Source organism: Cyanistes caeruleus, chromosome 6, assembly GCF_971803275.1.
Source record: "Cyanistes caeruleus chromosome 6, bCyaCae1.hap1.1, whole genome shotgun sequence".
NCBI lineage: Eukaryota > Metazoa > Chordata > Aves > Passeriformes > Paridae > Cyanistes > Cyanistes caeruleus.
The window spans coordinates 37,706,720-37,726,895 of NC_141706.1; the positions used below are offsets into that span (position 1 = coordinate 37,706,720).

The 20,176-nt window shown below is 36.1% G+C and overlaps 1 protein-coding gene across 5 annotated transcripts in view; it reads left to right on the plus strand.

Annotated features, from left to right (window-relative positions):
* The window catches only part of FMN1 (formin 1), a 176,554-nt gene that overhangs the window by 50,827 nt on the left and 105,551 nt on the right, over positions 1–20,176 (plus strand). For all 5 annotated transcript variants that reach the window (XM_023928341.2, XM_086892712.1, XM_023928340.2 and 2 more), the window contains one exon: positions 1,628–1,745. In XM_023928341.2, coding sequence (XP_023784109.2) covers positions 1,628–1,745 — 118 coding nt within the window. The remainder of the gene's footprint in view (positions 1–1,627; positions 1,746–20,176) is intronic.

The window sequence follows — 20,176 nt, forward strand, 5'->3', positions numbered from 1 at the left end:
ATGGTAAGAGTTGATACAAAAAAATTTTGTGTGATTTTCAGCTCAGTTTGTTCAAGACAGAACAGGAAGTATTTTTTTTTTCTTGTTTACATGGATATATCTGGCTTTTTAAATATTGATAAGCATTTAACCTTATCCAGGTGTAACTTAGTGATTTCAATTAGACAACTCAAGTTTTTGATTAGTATAAGTGTTTGCAAGGTTAATACTCTTAGGCATATGGAGATGTAGTCAGTATATTAAAAAAAAATTATCAGTGCAGAGTCATAAGCGACTTTGAATGTAATAGTTACTCCTTAATTAAATTAGTAATCTTTGGGTTGGCATTCCCCCAACCCAAAATTCTTACAACCACATCTTTGGCAGATGTAATCAGCCCGAGAGACTATAGTTGGCTGAAGGGGGAATTACCTGAAGGATTCCATTTGCAGGATTGGACCTTAAACCTGAAGCTACTTAAGTTAACGTTCTGTGTTGGTTGTACTCTCTATAAAATTTTTATTCTTAAATAATATTTAAAAAAAAATAATCCTGGTCAACACTTGGGTAGACTGATAATACCAGTTTGTAGTAAATTACCTATGGGGAGGAGAAAACAGGTATTCATTGGCTGTGGAATGTACAGCAAGTGCAGTCTGTGTGTGCCCTTCCCATTCCTGGCTTGCTCCTTCCTGCTTCCACCAGTCACTGTGCTGGCGTCAGCGTTCGTGTGGCTCACAGCGAACCTATTTGGGAAGCTGTCATCACACACAGTGAGGGAGGAGGCACAGGAGTCAGCAGGAGTGGCTCTTATAAATGTCTGCTTAATGTCCGGTCTAGTGCAAATCTGTATTTTCTCAGGGCGAAGCCAGAGTTCAAGGCTCTAGCCTTTTCCTTTCCCTTGCTTCTATGGGCCATTTATGGGGCCATTTTCTTACAGGGTTTCACTGTTTTAGTTGTGTCTAATCAATTGCTTGTAGTGACATGTTGTAAATCAGATGTACAGATTACAGCTTTATATTGGAGATATAAAAAAGCACACAAAAAATCCCTCTAAAAGAATGCTTGTTTAGTGGGTTATTCCCCCTCCACCCCTTCCCCATATAAAGAGTTATTTTAGCATTCCAGTTGACAATGCAGTCCCATTAACAGCTGCAGCATTACTTTGATGTGGCAGTATTACCTGGTATGTGAACTGAGCAATCTGCTGGGGGTGGGGCAGGAATTTCATAAACTAGCTCTGCTTCCAGAAAATTACATTGTCAAATGATGTCTTAGGTGAATTGCTCTAATGTTTACTTCTAAGAGGAACACACTGGAATATTTCACTCTGGAAGAAAGATACAGGAAAAAACCCTGGCATTGATGACCACCTCTGTGTCTCACCAAAGGATAGACAGCTCTCCACAGTGATGTGAAGTTTCAACAAATCACTGCATGTCACATGCATTATGCTACTTTCCTCCTCAAAAATATTTTTCTACTCTGATTTATTTGTGTCCCTTCCAACCCACTGAATTCTGTTTTAATCAGTAGAATGAGACAGATAATCTTTCTGGAGCACATGTGTAGAGCTGAGCATGGCAGCTGCTGTTTGGAATGAATTGATACTGCAGACTTTAATTTTTTTCTTGCGTAATTTCAACAGCCTGACCTGAGTCCCTCAGAGCAAGATGACAAGACTCCAGGGAGACTCCAGACTGTCTGGCCACCACCAAAAGCAAATCATGAAGAAGTAAAAGTAGGATTAAAGTACACAGAAGCAGGTAAAACAAAGAGGTGAAGCATTTGCAGAAATTAGTTTCTGACATTTTTAATCTTGTTTAATACAGAGATGGTGATAAGTCACAGTATTTTCTAATCTAGATTAACAGACTTTATGTTTTGAATCTGTGGTTTACTGCTACTTGTTAATCATGCATCTTATTTTTAAATGTAAATGGCCAAATATGTGTTAAAATCTACAAACTTGCCTGTACAAATTCATGAGGAAAGAAGTGGGTTTTTTTGATAAATTAGGTTATCCATTTCCAGTGGGATTTTGTTCAAATGAGTGACAGATTGGTGAATACAAGGCAGTGTGACTGCCTTTTATGATGCCTTGGTGCTGGGGGCAGCTCTCTGCTGAACTCTGGTCTGGCTGCAGATTTTCTTCAGGCACTGTTCAGAATGAAAACAGCAGCAGTATTGCAACATGTGTATGAAGAGAGGAATGCTGGTATCCAGTCAGGCCACTTCTATAGCTAGCCACATATATTGTCCTGTGCAAGTGCTCTAAAGGGTATGTCCAAATGCTAAGTATCAGTTAAGCTTTCCACAGAAAAAAAATATTTATTGTGATTTTTTGTTATTTAGATATTTCCATAACATATCTGTAAGGGAGAAAGTGATTATTTTAGCCACCACAACTCTAGTTCAAATTTATATTCTTGAATGTAAAACAAGAAGTCACTGATATTCCAAAGTTAGCCTTAAACTGAGGAATAGTCTGAAATATTAAAGTGAAAGACAGTAGGCCATCTTTTCTACTGATACCTGGAGATTATAGAAAATACCACCTAGAAGGTATGAAGTGGAACAAAAAAAAAGCTTTTATACTACTTTGCTGTGAGAAATTGTTCAGGGTGATGCTGTGTGGTTCTTTCAATTCCAGTGCATATCCATCTGACCTTGTATTTGAGAAATAGTACTCCTATTTGTTCTGTCTACTGTTTTTTGTTGTTTAGTCTTTCTCCCTCTTTTTTCTGTTTTCTCTTTAATCTGTCTTTTTTTTTTGTAAAGTTGGAATAATAGTGGAAGTGTAAAAGTTTCTGGAAGATTGAGAAAACTTGGTTTTGACAGAAACAAATGGTTCTAATATATAGAACTGAACTTAATATATAGAATTGAATTTATGATGCATCTGATTGCTCTGAATTTGGGAATCTATCACTTAGATGATCAGGACAGATATTCAGCTGTTGGCAAGTTGATGTTACTCTTAGATTTTTATTATAGGCTATATGCTTGCTATATTTAATTTTACCCAAACAAATATTTTTCTTTCTAATGACTGTAATCTGTGGCAAAATATATGCTTCAATAAAGAAAGAAAACTGAATTAAGAAAAGCTCCAGATTCTACTACTCGTAGAGAAATTAGGTCATGCTTTCTTGAAATTTGAATAGGAAAGACAGACTGGCTTAGAGCCTGTGTAAATTGTTACTCTTGTTACTGTGATATTTTGGGTGGCAGTGTCATCAACATGTTGATTGTTTGTTTGCTAAATCAAATTTTTATAGACGAGATTCTGTAGTTCATTAGTTGCTCCAGCGTCTGGCAGAGGGATTTGAATGAAAACAAACCACTGGTGATTCAGCTGGGATGAGATGTAAGCAGTGCTTTTAAAGGAAATAGGCAAAGGAAATTTGCAACTGCAGTGAAGTTATAGGTGTGCCTCAGAGATTGGCAGGTTTGTTTCAGCTACTCAGAGATGCCCAGGAAGCAGTTGGAAATTGCCCATGATGGGTTGCTTACACTGGCTGTTCTGAGGACTTCTGTGACTATTTTAAATCATTATGTGTGGGAATGAATTTATAGAGTGCTATAAGTGAAGCAAGGTACTGTTCATGAGCTGTGATGATACAGTTAAAAGAACAGGGTTTGTATTCAGTGTTGGTCTTACTGCTGCGGTTTGTGGGTTTTTTTATGAATATGGACGTGGCAATACAGCAAAACTTCTAAATTCACAGTCTTCTCTCTGACAGTAGGACCTTCAAAGTGCGTGTGTATTACTGGCATTTCCCCACGTGCCCCTTTACATCCAAAATTCCCTTCAAGTCAGTAATACTTTAGAAGCTTGTTGACTGCCTTTTAAAAAGCTGGCTTCTTAAAAATAAGCTATAATGCAGGTTTATCATCTGCATTATTTGAATTGACTGGTCTAAACCAAAAACCCTGTTTCTTACCTCAATGTCTTGTCCTGAATACTAAGATCAAACGAAAAATTCTTGGTCTCAGAGTTCAAAAATTGTGTGTGACAAGGATGTTTACGATTGCAGTCTTCCTCCACTGATGTTCCTGAAAAGATAAATATCTGTATCATAAAAAATGCTAAAGTGGTTTGTTTTATTAACTTCCAGTCAATAATTTATGTTAGTGTTTTAGTTTCTGTGATTATGGGTTTCATGTACCAAAACAATAGGAATTTATATAAAAAAATAAGAGGATGAATTATTAGGTAAGTATTCATTTAGCACAGCTTTATTTTAGGCTTAGACAAAATATATGTTCACATCCAAGGATAAATTTGCCAATACTCATCTTTGTACTTCTAACAGGGTACACAGATATGTATGTATTCTAGGAGGTAGCATGGTTTTTTTTTTCATTTGTCATGATAAAACAGGATTTAAGTAAGACTGAAAACTTGAAAGTTGGAATACAGTAATCTTTTTTGCAATTCTACACTGTCTTCTACACTGATTTATTTTCTTTGTCACCATGCATTATGACAACTATGACAGGAAGGTAGGGATGTTGAGAGAGAGTATTCCTGTGTTTTTGATCTTTTCTCACCACCTTGTCATGTTTTTCCTCATTGTACTTGTTGCCTAGTGGAAGCAAGAAATTCAGGCTTAATTTGGCCTACGCAGCAGACATTACAATGACTCATAGCAGCTTGGAGGAGTAGCTAACTCCCTCCTGAGGCTCACAGTCTGGCTTGATGGGTGGGAAACCAGCTGAAAAGCAAATGGACATAACAAGGAACACGTGTGTGAGGCTGACTAGGTCTGTTAGAAATATTAGTAGTGAAAGAAGTTAGGGATACAACTGAGCCCCGGGTTTTTTTCATGCTTTTGATAACTGCTTGTGCAGTCATAATATTGTCTCCTGCAGTATCTGAATCTTGAGGTTTTAGTTTTTAATTGAATGGATGATGTTGCAGTATTTTGGTTTTACTTCTGTTTTCTCAATTCTTTAATGCATGTTTCCATAGAGCAAGTGACTGTGTTGTCAACTGGCTTTCTGTAATTAGCACAAGCTGCTTGCATGATTCTCTAGAGAAACTGGAACTTCTTTGAAGTGTGTCTAAAATAGCTGAAGTCCAGAAAGCCTGTAATACATTTATGTCCTGGAAGACTAGAAAAAGGGTACTTTAATTTATAGTTATTCCATGGAAATAATTTCCATGGAATCAAAGACATTTCTGTGCATATATTTTTGGTCCTAAATCTCTGTTCCTCTTCTTTCATTTTAAGGTTTTTTTTTTTGTTTTTTTTTTTTCCTCCATAATTCTTGGAGAGACTTCTTGCGATTTTAAGCATTAACTCTGACAGAAGGGTAGATGTGCCAGCTGTTATGTGTGATGGAAATGCATAGCCAGATAGAGGAGACAAATTCATGTCTATACTGAAGAAATTAATCTGTGATACTACATCGCATTTAATCCGTATATAATGAATATCCCAACTACTGTGTATGACTAGGTCAGCACTTGCAGCCAGATCTCCAGGAAAAGGAGTTTAGACGTGGGTTCTGCAGTTCATAAAGCTACTTATGGATGAAGAACAGTCTCCACATTAAGGTGGTAGAGATATATAGGTTCTGTTAATTCCTGTTAACAAGACCATTTTAGTCTTCAGGATCAAACTAGTTCTCTTACATACAGCAGAAAGAGTTTAGTCTTTTGCTTAGCAAAACAGAAATGTAAAAAGTAATGAGAGAAAGCAGTGTTTGGCATTCCTGTGGGAGAAAATATTAAAAAAAGCCACTTGCAAAATTAATTCATTTAGTGAGGTTTTTTCATTTATTCATTCAGTGTTTTCTTTTTAATTCAAATGTCTGTATTTAACATTTAAAAACCTAATTTTCTCACAGTCTGTCTGTTCATCATCTTTAAATCTGCAGTGAGGTAATACTGTCCCTATGATGCCACAATTTCTATAAAGGTCTGTGATGATGTAAGCACGATTCTCAGGGTAAATAGGAAAATCAGGAGGTGTCTGATAAAGGTCTTATTAGACAAGAGATATCTGGATAAATGGTGAATGAAATAGAGAATAGTGGCAATGGTTTATTGCTGAGTCTCAAATATGTCAAATCCTTGATCCCCTATACTCTTAGTTCCCAGCAAGAAAATCACTTTATGGCCATGATGTAAATGCAGAGAATAACCAGTTTATGTGAGAGAAAGAGAAGCATAATGGTTGGAACAAAAGGATGAGAGATAAGAGCTTGATTTCTTATCTTTCTTTAACATAAGCTTCCTTTGTGGCCTTGAACAGTTTATGTTTGTCTTTAAAAGAAAGACAGTGCTTGATGTTAAGTGTCCTGAAGAAAGTTTTTATAACAGTGGCTACCAACAGTTGGTTTAATCCTAAGAAGGGAAAAAATAAATTTAAAAAAAAATAAAAATCAATTTTAGGTTTCGTTCATTTCATTGTGGTGTTTGGGGTTTAGTTCTGGGATTCTGGTATAAATTTTACTGTAGTGAATTAGATCAAGCACCAGTATAGCAAACAGGATATTTTGCATTGCTTCAAGGTAGTGCTTTTGTGATTGAATCACTGATCAATTTGATGTGACCTCGGAGTGCATAAAGTTTTTGTAAATTATTTTACTACATTTTACTGCATTTGTTGTATAGCATGACACAAGTGCATGTAATTCAGTATTTCATAACCAGACAGATACACTAGTGTGTTTTTGACAAGCTGAGGGTTTTATTACAAGCCAGATTTTGGTAGCCATCCTATATTCTAGATTAACAATGACATTTTTTCATTTTTTCCCCTTACTTATGATAGCTAGAGCTGTGATTTTATGGATTTAGAAGGTATTGGGTATAGTGCTGCTCAGAAATCTCTACAGCCACAGAAGGGTTGTGTATGTACTGATCACTACAGGAGTCACTTTTCCAGATACCTTGTAGCACTATGTGTAAGATTACTTTGAAATTATTAACAAAAACCTTGCTCAAAAACAATCAAGCAACAAAAATATCTTTGCTTTTCCCTCCCCACCTCAGCTGTCACTGTCATTCATACTGTGCCTCTTGAGACAGGAACAAAAAGATAGGTACCTGTGGATGATTAGTATTTGTTGTTAAGATGTTTGTGTTCCATTTTCAGTCCTTTTGCTACTTTCTGGAATGGCTTCAGGAAAGTTCTGGGAACCTTTCCAAGTTTCAGTTTATCCATCCGTAAAATTAGGATAAGAATTCTGACCTATTTTTCAAGTCAAATTAAATTCCCTTTCTGTTTACAGGCTCTTAGCGCTAGAGATGCAAAATAGGGAAGAATGTTGACTTTTTAAACTTAAATCTTTAAACACAAAACCCAGCCCAACCCTGCAGTTACGGAATGATAACTGTACCTAAGGCCATGGGGTGAAATGTCCATGCCTTCCCATACATGGAGGATTATGATTTTACAAATAGGAATGTATATAAAAACAATAATAAGAGGATGAATTATTAGGTAAGTATTCATTATACTTACCTAATAATTTATAGCTCCAGTTTTTCAATAAAAAACATTGCTTTATATTTATTTTATCTGTCGAAATCTAGTAATTTTAGGAGACCTGTTGTTGTTGAGTCTGGGTGCATGTTTTGCAGCAGTTGCCTGACAAGGACAGGATTTATAGTATCCAAAGCCATGTCTGGATACACACATACGTGTAGCCATGGATACCTGCATCCTTAGGATTCACATACAGAGCAGTTTTAGTCCACTCAAACTAGAAAGCTGATTTTTAAGGATAATATTTTCCTAGTGAGAAGATTAATCTATTGCCTGAATATAATGAAGGCAAATTGGGTGAATTGTTTCCTTTACTGTAGTTTAAATTTTGAAATACATTCTGCACTATGGACCTGAGCAATCCAATTTTGCAAAGACCCAAAACAGTCACAGGGTTTTAGGAGATGATTCTTGTTATAAAATTGAAACACAGTGAAAGAGCAGTTGTGTACACAAGAAGAATGACTTTGTATTTTATTTCCATGGTTCTATTTCAAAATATATGAAGCCCCTTTGTGTAGCAGAAATGCCTCTGAGTTTTACTGAATTCCCTTTCCTGTTCTTCAGTCTCACTGATGACTTGGTATAATGCTTTCTTAAAATTTGCACCTGCATTAAGAGATGTTTTTTGGATTTCTTTTTAGACTAAATTAAGTATCAGCCCTTCCAAGTTTGCTCCCTCTGCTATGGCACAGACATGTACTCTGTAATAAATCTGTTTCACGTGTTTGCTGTTAAAGAGTTACTTGTTTACCATATTGCATGGTGAACGTGATCCTGTAATAGATTGGTTTTGTAAATACAAAGTCAGACATTTATTGAAAAAGAATTAGTGTTGAATGTCCCCAGCAGCAGTACCTCTGCTGTTGCCTTTGTGGGAGGGTGAAATGACAAGTGAAACTATTCATTTCTGCTATCAGGTAAATGAACTGTAACTGTAACCCCTCACAGCTGAGGAATGGTCAGGCAGATAAGTTACTCAGGTTACTGCTTTTGAATAGTGCTTTATACTGCTTTGCAATCAGAAAGAGGAGTAACTATTTTCCTCATTTCCATAAAAGACCATCAAGGGGGTGCTCATTTTTCCATAAGAAGCTGATTTTTTGTGGATACAGTTCTACTATTCTTGGGGAATTCAGTGGCTATTGTGAAGATACTTCATGTCCTGTACCTGGTGTCCTCTGTATTTCAATACCTGGACAGTATTAGGATACTGGACTATTGGCTTGTTTTGGGCTGTTTATTTTCCACAAGTCCCTCTTCATTTGTCTCCTTTTCTCACATCTGTCATATTTTCACTGTACCAGAATCTTTAAGGTTCTTAGAATGTTTGAAAATTTAGGTTTGGAAGGCTCTTCCTTGTCTTAAAAATGAAAAAAAACAAAACAAAATAAACAAAAAAAAAATTAAGCTGAAAGTGAAGGATGTCCACTCGTTTCCCAGTCTGTGGATTCAGCATCCTTATATGTAATGAATTACGGGTCTGTAAAAGAATTCAAGTTCAGTGGGAAGTAAAGAAGAGAGGACAGATAGGAATAGATGGATGGGGGTTGACGGAAGGAGGATGAGAATCGTGTTTTAAAAAAACATGCAGTGTTATTTTATCCAGTCCTCTATCCCTAAAAATTAGGTGATTTTGTGAATTTCTTTGAGCAAAAAAAAAATGTAATTTCCTAGTTATAAAAGGATGCTCAAATGCAGTTATGCTTTATAAAAAACAATCCAAGACTGTACAAATTAAATTTTGAAAGTTGCTTGTGTGTATATTTGTTGAAAGAAAAGTATGAATTTGCTGCTGTTTTATGGTTGCATCAGTACATCTGGAAAAATAAATAAAAAGTAATTATAAAGGTGTAGCTTTGGTGAATAGGTTCCCTTCTGACACCCGGTGGTTAAAGATGAGAACTGCATGAGGAAATGAAGGAAACAAATGCTGTAATAAAGAGGAATATTGAAAATGAGACCAAGGGTTACCATGCAGGGAGAAAACATTAAGAAACCCTCACTATTCTGAAATTTAATGAATCAGCATAATTATAAGTTAATGATTTTCTTTATACTACAGGGTGTGGTACATCTCAAGAAAGGTAGATTGCACTCAAGTTTTCCAGCTTTTCTTCTCTAATTACTTTTAAATTGTGTTAACATTATTTTGCATGTTTCCACACACCAAGTTTAATATGTATGGCTTTTTACAAAAATGAGTGTACTGACCAGAAGTGGCTATATAGGTCATTTAACTTCAAAGCTTCTGCTTTCTACATGAAGTTTTGAGATTATGGCAGAGAAGTTTCCTAGGTTGATGTGTAAAGTTTGAGGAGTAACCCATCCACTTGAAATGTGAGTTATGGAGATTTCCGTGGGAAAAGTTTTCATGTAACATTTTATTTAAAGTTATTTAAGTAGGTAAGTTGTTTTATTACGAAAGAAGAAAAGGTAATTCTCGCATAGCACAGTTGTGAACACAATAGAATAATACTGAATAATATTTGAATGTGTATAATTGCTTTTTGTAACAGTTTTGAAGAATGAAATTTTCCCTTTGAAATACCATGACCTACCCTATCTAGTTTTTCTGGGTTGAATTTTCAGGTCACCAGATTGACCAGTGACTGCTTGCATCTTTTCTTTTAGAAATCTTGAGGAGTGCAGCATGCTCAGTATTATAAGATTTTCATGAGCATGTATTTATTGAGTATATTTGTAAACATTGTTGTTGCTTTGTGTTCAGACAAGTCCTGTGTGATGATAAAACTGACCATAAATTAGACATTTCGGTTATGTAGGTTGTCCAAAATAACCAGATTTTATTTCATGTTCAGTTTTTTATGCATTGGGAAAAGCATGCATGCGTTACTGTGTATTTTCTTTGGAAAATAGTAAAGGATGCTTTATACTTTACTAATCATCAGGAATATTTTTTTGGTTTGATGTTTTATTTCTGCCACCTGGTGGCATATTTTGTCTGTCACATATGTCAGCAGTATCAGTCACTGCTATTGCACAGTCTAAAACTTTCTTTTTTAAATGCATGTTTTGGAAATGAAAAGCAAAATGAGGAATTCTTGAAAGTGTTCCCACCTCAAACTTCTGATTTCAAATCAGATTGTATGGAATTAATCTCTCAGAAAAGTCTAAGCTTTCTGATCTGCTTTGGTCCCTTTTCCTTACCACACAATATGAAAATACAGTAATGAGTGAGAATGATTGTTATTTCCAGTTGCAAGTCTTGAGGAATGAATAATATAAGCATATGATATTCTGTGTATGTATCAAGCAGAGAGAGCTTTATACAAGTACTTCCAAGTGTATTGGGTTTGCATGGCCTGTTTTTGGTAGTGGACGTTACTACAGAGGTAGCTTTGTTTTCATAGTGTTAGTGCATGTGGCCCATGGTAATCCAAGGAACATCCAAGGGATATTTTTACATGATAGAAATTTATTTAAGTACTTGCCGTCTGATTTGATAGGCAGTGCTAGTGTTTAGCAACACTTCAGAAATTAGGCAGTTCACAAGCAGTTGATAATTTTTTGCAGGACAGAAAAATATAAGGGTGAGCTGAAAATACTGAGTTACATATTTTTAGTAATGAATGAAAAGCAGGGGATGTGCAAGAATCCCTGCTAGAATATGTAGCTAATGAGTGTAAAATGCAAATTCCCTGAGTGAAGCTTAAATACGATCTCACTTATGCTTTTGTCTCTAGCTCACCTAAAGCTTTACAAGGAGGGGCCACCAGGTGGGTGGAACATTGTAATGTTGTCTGTCTGTGTCTAGTCTTTGGTCTCTCTTGTTACCATAAAGGTAGTATTTATCTTTCCTTGATGGAATAGTAGGGGTAAAGGCTGAGTCTGCTCCATCAACCACTGTTTAGAACTAAAAATTTGGTAAGACTACAGAAGTTCTATGATAGATCTGGAACTGTTTTCAGAATTCTAGCTTACAGTACTTCAGTTTCAATGGCTGCCATCCCACTAAATGAGGAAATTAGTGGAATTTAGGAGAATTTCTTCTTAGTCTCACATTAGTCATGTTATAATCTGGCAGTAGGTTTTTTTTCTAAAGTCTTTGGAGCAAAGACAATAGTGAAAATTAAAGTGATGATAGTTCTTAACACTAGAATTATGGAAAACTATCTGGACACACTGATCCTTATTCAAAACAAGAGCACATGTAAGGCTGACAAAGAAATTCCGTAAAACCCCATTAACAACTATATGAGGGTTAATTAAATACTAACTGATAATGTCATTGGTAACCATAGAATCATAGAATATTAAGGGATTGGAATGGACCTTAAAGATCATCTAGTACCAACATCCCTGCCATGGGCAGGGATGCCTCCCAGTAATGAGTCAGTAGAGATGTCTTTTGAAGGAAAAGGAGGTTTAATTGTCCTTTAAGAAAAGGAATTAACTATGTTAACCTGATTTTTTGAAGTTTATTTCACTTATAGCCCCTGCTGTGTCTGTCTGTTTTCTTGATCAGTTTTGTACCCACCAAGAGCAGGACATGCAGAGTGTTGGCCGTTTTTGGATTTTCAGTAAAGCTTAAAATAGATGTTTTGAAAAAATGCTCATGACTCAGGAGCTCCTTTAAAGCAGTTCTTTTAAATTAGCAAATTCTAGAATCATAGAATAGTTTGGGTTGGAAGAGACCTTAAAAGATCATCTAGTCCCAGCTTCTCTGTCAGGGCCAAGGGCTTCCCACTTGACCAGGTAGCTCGATGTCTCATTCAGTCTGGCCTTGAACACTGCCAAGGGTGGGCAGTTATTGTCAAAATGTGTAATAATTAAATGAAGCAGAATTTGAACTCAGTTAATACTGATAGTATTCCTCTTTTTTCTACAATAATTTTTCACTTCTGCAGTTGTTTGCTGAAGTAACTGACAAAACTAAGGCATGTTTCAAAGCATTTATATTTTTCTGTGTATGTTTATTCATTAGGTAATCTGTTGTCATGCTTTCATAGAATTAAGGAGTAGAAAACTGCAGACTTAAAACTTTGTAAGGATTAAGATTTTTTTTTCCTTGATCCTTTTTTGTAATTAAGTTAGGAATACTAGACATTCGTGAGGATTCAGTGTGATAAGATTTAAAATCAAGACTTATGACCAGGATAAACTCTTCTTATATTATGTCACTGAATAACTACTCCTTAATTTTACCACAAAACACCATTTAGATGATGATGTGAGTAGACATCATATTAAAAGAAATAAATCCAAAGTACTTTGACTTTGACAAAGTACAAAATCCTGTTCCCTTTGAAGTTTTATGACAGTCCAGTCATGTTTGTCACAGTTGCATGGATACTTCTTAGGAAATAAGATGGTGTTAAGACAATTTTGCATTAATTTAAGCAGTTTGTATCGGAGCTTGTTAGAATTTCCCTGCACATGCCATTAGTGATTTGAGATTAGGAAAGTTACATTGTCTGTATCGACTGCCATTAAGTGGACTTCTGGGCAGTCTGATCTGAGATACCTTTTTCCCTCACAATTCAATTGCAAGCCTTTCCTATTTCCCTCATGTCCTAGTTTCATCCAGGACCCTAATGTTATTTGGTACCACCTTACATCATTGTTAGGGGTGGAGAGAAAGGGGCTCTGGCTTCCAGTCAAAAAAGCATGGCAGGAGAGGTCATCATCACAGCGTCCAGGGTGAACATTTTTGCATGTGAATCACCCTCTGTCTTGTATACTTTTGTTATTAATATTGTTGCCATTTCTGTTCATTTTCTTATCTCATTGCTGTTTCCAGTAAACTGTTCATATCTCAACCTGTTGTCTTCATTTTTGACGTCTGAGATTCTCAACTCCATCAGCGGGAAGTGAGAGGGAAAGGAGGAACAAGACAGCAATGTGTCATTTGGGAGAGTCTTGGTGAGGGGTACCAAACTGGGGAATACCATTCCTAAATCTCACTCAAAGTGAGCTCTTCCTCACAGGACTCAGGTGGAGGTGCAGAGTTTTTAGAAATGTGTAGGTACTTACAGTTAGAGGTCGCTCGTGTTATTTCCTGCCTGCTGGGAAGCCAGGCAAGTTGGAAAATTTTATTTGCCTGTCTCATAAAAATCTCATGTTTTTTCCCTTCATCCTAATGAAACAAACAGGTAAACAACATCGTAGACTTGTTCATGGAAGAGAAAAGGAAATCCTACCACTCATCTCTTCCTATGCAACTTCATGAACACAGTTAACAATACTGATCATACAGATAGGTGGTTCAGATATTGAAGATCATCTGGATTTGTAACTAAAAGGATTAGAGGTGTACTTGTATGGGAATTCAGTGTGGTTTAAAGAAACCAGCTGAAACTAAAGCACCCATTCAATACACTTAGCACTTCAGTATTGCAACTCAGCTTTCTCTGTAGAAACCATAGTCCCAAATGTGTTCACAGAAATTATGATTGTGCTGCCTGGAGACCATGTTTGTCCTAAAAGGTTAGGAAAAATAATAAAGCTGAGCAGTCGTGGCAGTAAATATTGATGGATTTGTTCATATTCAGATAACAAAAGCCTATGAATACTGGAATATTCTGCTGTTTTAGATATTTGGTTTTTATGATTATTAAAGCTATGTTCAAGCAGTCCTGTGTTGTACATTTTTTGTAAGATTTGCTTTCAGGTCCAAAATTTTAGAAAACACACTGCTTTAAAAATTAGCCCGATATATTGAATATCTCTTCCTTTTTTCAATTTATTTTGTGTTTAAATTTAAAACTCCTGAAGTACAGTGACTATTGAGAAGATTGTACGTTTTGTATAACCTAATCAGGATAAGGAGCTTTTCTGCACTGCATTACTTTTTTACCCATATGTAAGTTTTTGTATCTGTCAACTTTCTCAGTTTCAGGTACTTTTTAGTATAAAAATTGCTATTCAAGAGAAAAGGAATAAAACTTTCTGATGTCATACCTATATACCCCTAGTGTTCCCTATGTGTTTATGCAGTTTTTGCTCTAGCAGATGTTGATGTCCAAAAGGTTGCAGACATTTGTCCACTGTTTCATGATGTGTGATACTCTGTTGTTTCACACAGTAGATGTTTGTAATTCTATAATAAATTCCATGTCTGATGCCATACAGCATTTTAAGCTCTTTGTTCACATCGTGTCCATCTTCCTTATTCACCCATTTTTAATTGTTTGGGGTTGCTGCTTCAGCTTTTCCATTGTGCTTCAACAATAATTCTTTTATCTGTTTGCATACTATGTTTGATGAAATTACAGGACACAGAGTTACTTCCTCCTTGCATTTGGTAGTTAGTTAAAACAGTTTTATTTCCTTCTTGCAGCCCATTACTTGGGTAGATATTCATTCCAGGCTTCTTTTACTGGAGTATTTCAAATGTTGTAGTACCTAATGATAAAGAAAATAATATATTTTCCTGATGGACTGCTATTGTTTTAGTCAATGTTACCTTTATATGATCCATACTGACAACATACTTTAAAATCATGAAGCAGACTGATACCAAACATGACAGTTAGGGAAAGAAGGTTATCCTGTTTGCACTAGTTCTGTCTTTGCAATGTTCATGATAAAGTAATTTTTAAAAATCCAATAAAGTACTAATTAGAATTATTTTTTCCTGCAGTTGCATGAAGGCAGACCCAAGTATAGCATGACTAAAAATTATGATGCTTTCTAATATTGACTGTATCAATGGGTGGCAAAACAGGATCATAACAATTAAGTAGCTCATCACTTCCAAAATTGTTTTGTTTTTTCCCAAGCACCTTATAAGAAACAAGGAGATGTGAAATATATATGTTACTATCAAAAAACATTCAGCAGCTATTCATTAGGAAAAAGTTAAGACAAAAAACTGTATTAAAATAAAAATTTACATTAGAAACATGTTGTTCCGATTGGGAACGGCGATAAAGAACCACACGGACTCTCAAGGGAGTCACAACAAGAGAATCTCTAGTTTATTGCTCTAGGCTTGTCTTATAGACAGATACGTGGAAAGTACAGAAAAGAAACTCTTACTGGTTAGCAAAGTGCTACATCACCATCATTGGTCAGGGGCACAACACCCCCCTGACTCTCTCCTGCAAGGAGAACAAGAGGACAGACAAACAGCACCTGGCAGTTGTTTTCTGTCTCTGAGGATTGTTTTGAAATCCTCCTATGAAGTTCTCAGGCTAGCTTCTCAGGCAGAGAGGCCATGGGCCTGCAGTTTCTGCAGCTCCTTGCAGCTTGTTCCAAAGCTAGCATCCATAGAAACTAATAAGATAACAATATTCATACATAGAATAAAACAATAGCAATGAACTGGAAAAGTAAGACTTGAGAATTTGCAGCTGATACAAAGTTAGTATAAAGTGGGGAAGACCTGAATGCAAGTTAGCATTCTCTCATCAGAATATTATCTGCTGGCTATGGCAAAACATGACAGTAAATGAAAATTTAAGTGTCACAGTAAGTAGATTTTTTTTTTAACATTGAATATTTGATTTATTTTTCGAACAACAGCATAGAAAAAGGAAATTCTGTGTTGTCATGCCACTGTGTATCTTTAGTCTTCACCGAGGCCTCTATACATCTTCCTGTGTAGTTTGCCAACTTTCAGATTACTTTCAAAAAATGTTTTAGTGAAACATTTTGCAATGACATGGTATTGTGTTGCGAACTACCAACAAATGTAACAAATACTTGTTTAAGGCTTCTTAATGTATTTCTGCTTTATCTCACTATCTTAGAAAAAATACTCACTTTCATGAAAGCTTGCTTTAGCTTCAGTGGGTTATGATTATTCATTGCAGGTAGCATCAGGTTGCAAAAGTAAAGAATATCCCCAAGTGGACAACACCTTACATGATCTATTAATTTTTTCTTGGGATGGCATACTCTCCAAACAAAGGAAAAAGTAGTAAATTAGAAGTAATAAAATGAAAACTCAGACTCCAAGCTGTTTGGAGTGGAATCTGTGCAATGTGGTTGTTTACTTTTTTGCTTAAATGCCCTTTGTAAAGGAGTGACATTTTAAATTATTTTCTCAGCGACAAAGTCCTAATTTGCATGTGGTCATTTTTCAGGATAGGAGCACTTAGCACTAGCAATCTGAGTTTTATCTAATTTGTCTCAAAAGTCCTTAACAGTAATATCTGCTTAAGGGGAAGCTGAATTTATGCCCTACAGCCACTGTCTTCTTGCAGGCAGATTGGAGACCAGACAAGTTTAACAGGATATTTGTACAATCGGCCTTCTGTTAGCCATCTTAATAAAAGAATATAAAGCTTCAGAAAATTAACATTGAGTTGTTTGAGCGTGTCCAGGGCAACCAGGCTGATGAAGGATCTGGAATGTAAATCCTATGAGAAGCAGCCAATGAAGCTGGGGTTGTTTAGTCTGGGGGAAAAGAAGGCTCAGGAGTGATCTTATTGCTCATTACCTGAAAGAAGGTAGTGGCTGGGGATTGGTTTCTTGTCCAGTAAGCTAGTGATAGGATGATGTAAAATGGCCTCAAGTTGCACTAGGGGAGGTTCAATTTGGGTATTAAGAAAGAGTGATTAAGCATTGAAGCGGCTCACCATCCATGGAAGTAATCAAAAAATAAGTAGATGTGGCACTTCTTGATATGGCTTAATGGTCATGGAGATACTTGGTTAAAGATTGGACTTGATCTTGGAGATCTTTTCCAAACTTAATGATTCTTGATTTTATGAAAATGCAACCCCCGTGACATTGCACAAACTAGGTAGAGTCACCTTATGACACAAGGATCAGCTTGGACCTCTAATGTAGGGTGTAAAAATTAGGGAGCCAGGTGGTACATGGTATCAGGATCAATGTGAGCACACACTGAAACACAGAAAGGCTTGGCTAAACATCAGGAAAGGATTTCTCACTGTGAAGGTGACTGAGAAACTTGCACAGGTTGCCCAGAGAGGATGAGGAGGATGGAAATTCCTGGAAGAATTTGAAAGCCCTTTGGACATGGTCATGGTCCTGGGCAACCAGCTCTGGGAGAGGTGAGAGTATGCAGCAGATGGCCTCCAGAGGTCCCTTCCAGCCTCAGCCATTCTGTGGTTTGTGATTAGAAGCTTTTTTCCGTGTTAGTCTGGAAGGTGCTTAAGGTATGGCAGCACCAGGGAGTGGGGGTCCTGCAGTTCATCTGCAGCTTTGAGTCTGGGCTGGGTCTGAGAGCTGCCCTCAGGTGTTCCTCTGTCTTAGCTAACAAGGCTGAATGAGTTACAGTGATTACAGTGATGTGGGAATCAGGCTAGCTACACAGAGCCGTTTCAGATTTCTTAAACTCTGGCATTGTTAATTTTTAACCTAGACAAATCAGTCAGTCATCAGTCAGTCATATGTTGGTATTTCTGGATTTTATGTGTAGTCTAAGTGAATTTTTTTTTTTGGAGTTAAATGGAATTGAAGAATTCAGTAGTTTATGAAGCCCAAGTTATATTTTGTTCCCGGTATAGTTCCTTCTGTTAAAATGTCATTATTAAATATATATATATTATTAAATGTCATTATTCGTATTATTTACTTTGCTAGTTTGATTTTTACCGTTCTAAGCACCTTCCCAACACCACTGCATAATTAAACTTCATTATTCTGTTGCCAATATGTTAAGGAACTGATTTTTGGAATTACATGAGTGCAATTACTTTTTCTAGTCAAATTCTTCAGCATTTTAATGATTCTGATTGCCATCTCTGTATAGGGGTTATTTTCTTAAAATGTTAACTATCTGTGTACAATTATACTAAATTAAGGTGACCTCACAGAACAGAAAAGGAATGGACATGAGTTACTTTATATCATGCAAGACAATATAATTGTGATGTGATTTTCATTATATCATCTTGGCCAGAAAGAATAAACATCTGCTTGAGAATTTAAGTACTTTTCTGGATGTCAGCTTCTAGCCAATAGATAGTTTCTTCTAGTTAAAAAAAATATAATGGTAGAAAAAAACCAAAAGAATCTTATTCTGTTGAATGACAGTTTATGTCATCATAGACAATCTATTAAATCTGTTACAACATATCAGTTTATGATGCACTTGCTTTTATGCAGTACCAGTGTTTTAAGAAATTTTGATTATTAATTCTTATAACTTAGTACTTTCTAAGCATATTTTTAAGGTATAAGTAAACAGCAAAATAATTGCTACCCTCTATCTTACTTCTGCTTTAGGACAAAGCTAAAAACAATCTCTAGTACTTGTTTCAGAGCTTTCAGCTAGAAGCAATGCAAAACATGTGCCAACAATGACATATATTTAATTGTTAAAATTTTTTTAAGATTCATATTCTGTGTTAGATTTCATTAATGGGGATTCTTCCATCATTCTCTAATTGCACAAACATTTGTGCCAAGATCAAAAAATAAGCAGCAGAGGGCTGGGAAGGGGTAGACACAGTGAAAAATCTGCTTCCGGTGCTAGTGCAGGTCTATGTCAGCATAGGTGAATTATGTCTCTCACCCAAATCTGAAAGAATTTTAATCATTGGGTAATCCCACATAGAAAGTAGATCTTTTGTTAAGATAGATTTGTATCCTTCTGTTAGCCAAACTAAGAACTGATTGTTAGGAGCATTTTCAAAGCCTGTTATTTGCTTCAGCTATCATGTGACTTAAAGAGCTAACCTTTAAGTCGGGATGTTCATAAGGTTCATGCCCTGCAAGCTGACTGCTTAAGGGGCTGAGTTGCAAGAAGGGTCACAGCTTTTTCTGGGGACCTGAGGCAACTGTTTTAAGTCCTATTTCAGTGAATGGATATGCAAAATCTGTATCTAGATGGAATATCAACGAGTCCAGTCAAAGGAATTAACAGCAGAAAATCTAAAAGTTTGTAGACCTAACCAGCTGTGATTCCAGCAGAGAAGTCAGGCAATTTTCCCATGCCAGAAAGCTCTAAGTAGAGGGCAAGAAGTTTAGATAGATACTATAACTAACTGGAATCACCAAGGTTTATATTTTATGCTTTGTAAAATACTGATCCCTTTTCCTTTTGATTTTATATGTCAATTCAGCCAATTGAATAGAACTTCACCTGTGTTTGAGAAAAACAGCTTTATATTAAAAGCTTCCATGCCATGTGGATTTCATGGTGCTGATCAAGTTACCTTGTCCTTCCTCTTTCTGTCATGCACTCTGAAGAGAAAAACAAATTTAAAAAGAGCAGCTAAGCACTGGAGTATTTTACTGATCTGGAACTTTGGTCCATTCCTTGATACTTTGACACTATTTTGTTAGTTCTTCTGTTGAATGGATCATACAAACTCCTTAGTCTTAGAGACCATTGACAGTAAAATTTAAATTCTTCAGGCTATTTTCAAAGCTTGTTTAAATTAGGATTTAATTGAGGAGGCAGAAGCCAAACCAGGAAACTGGAAACACACTTTTGGATGAATTTTGATTTGAAAGCAGATAGAAGTGGGACTTTGATCATCTAAGAACAAGCTCCAGTCACTTGTTTAGGAGGGCTGTAACTTCAGCCTAACAATAGACCTCTTAAGGTCTCTTAAAGCCTTACATGAGTGTTTTGAAGGTGTTTCTCTTTCTTCATCTGGCCAAGTACAGTCGTGGTACAGATTGAAGGGAATCATAGCATTAGTGGTCCTAGAGTTGTGTTTGGTAAATCTATGCCATCACTACACCTGTGTGATCAATGCCTGACCTCATTTTTTTCACTGCCAATTTAAATTTCTCTGGCTTTC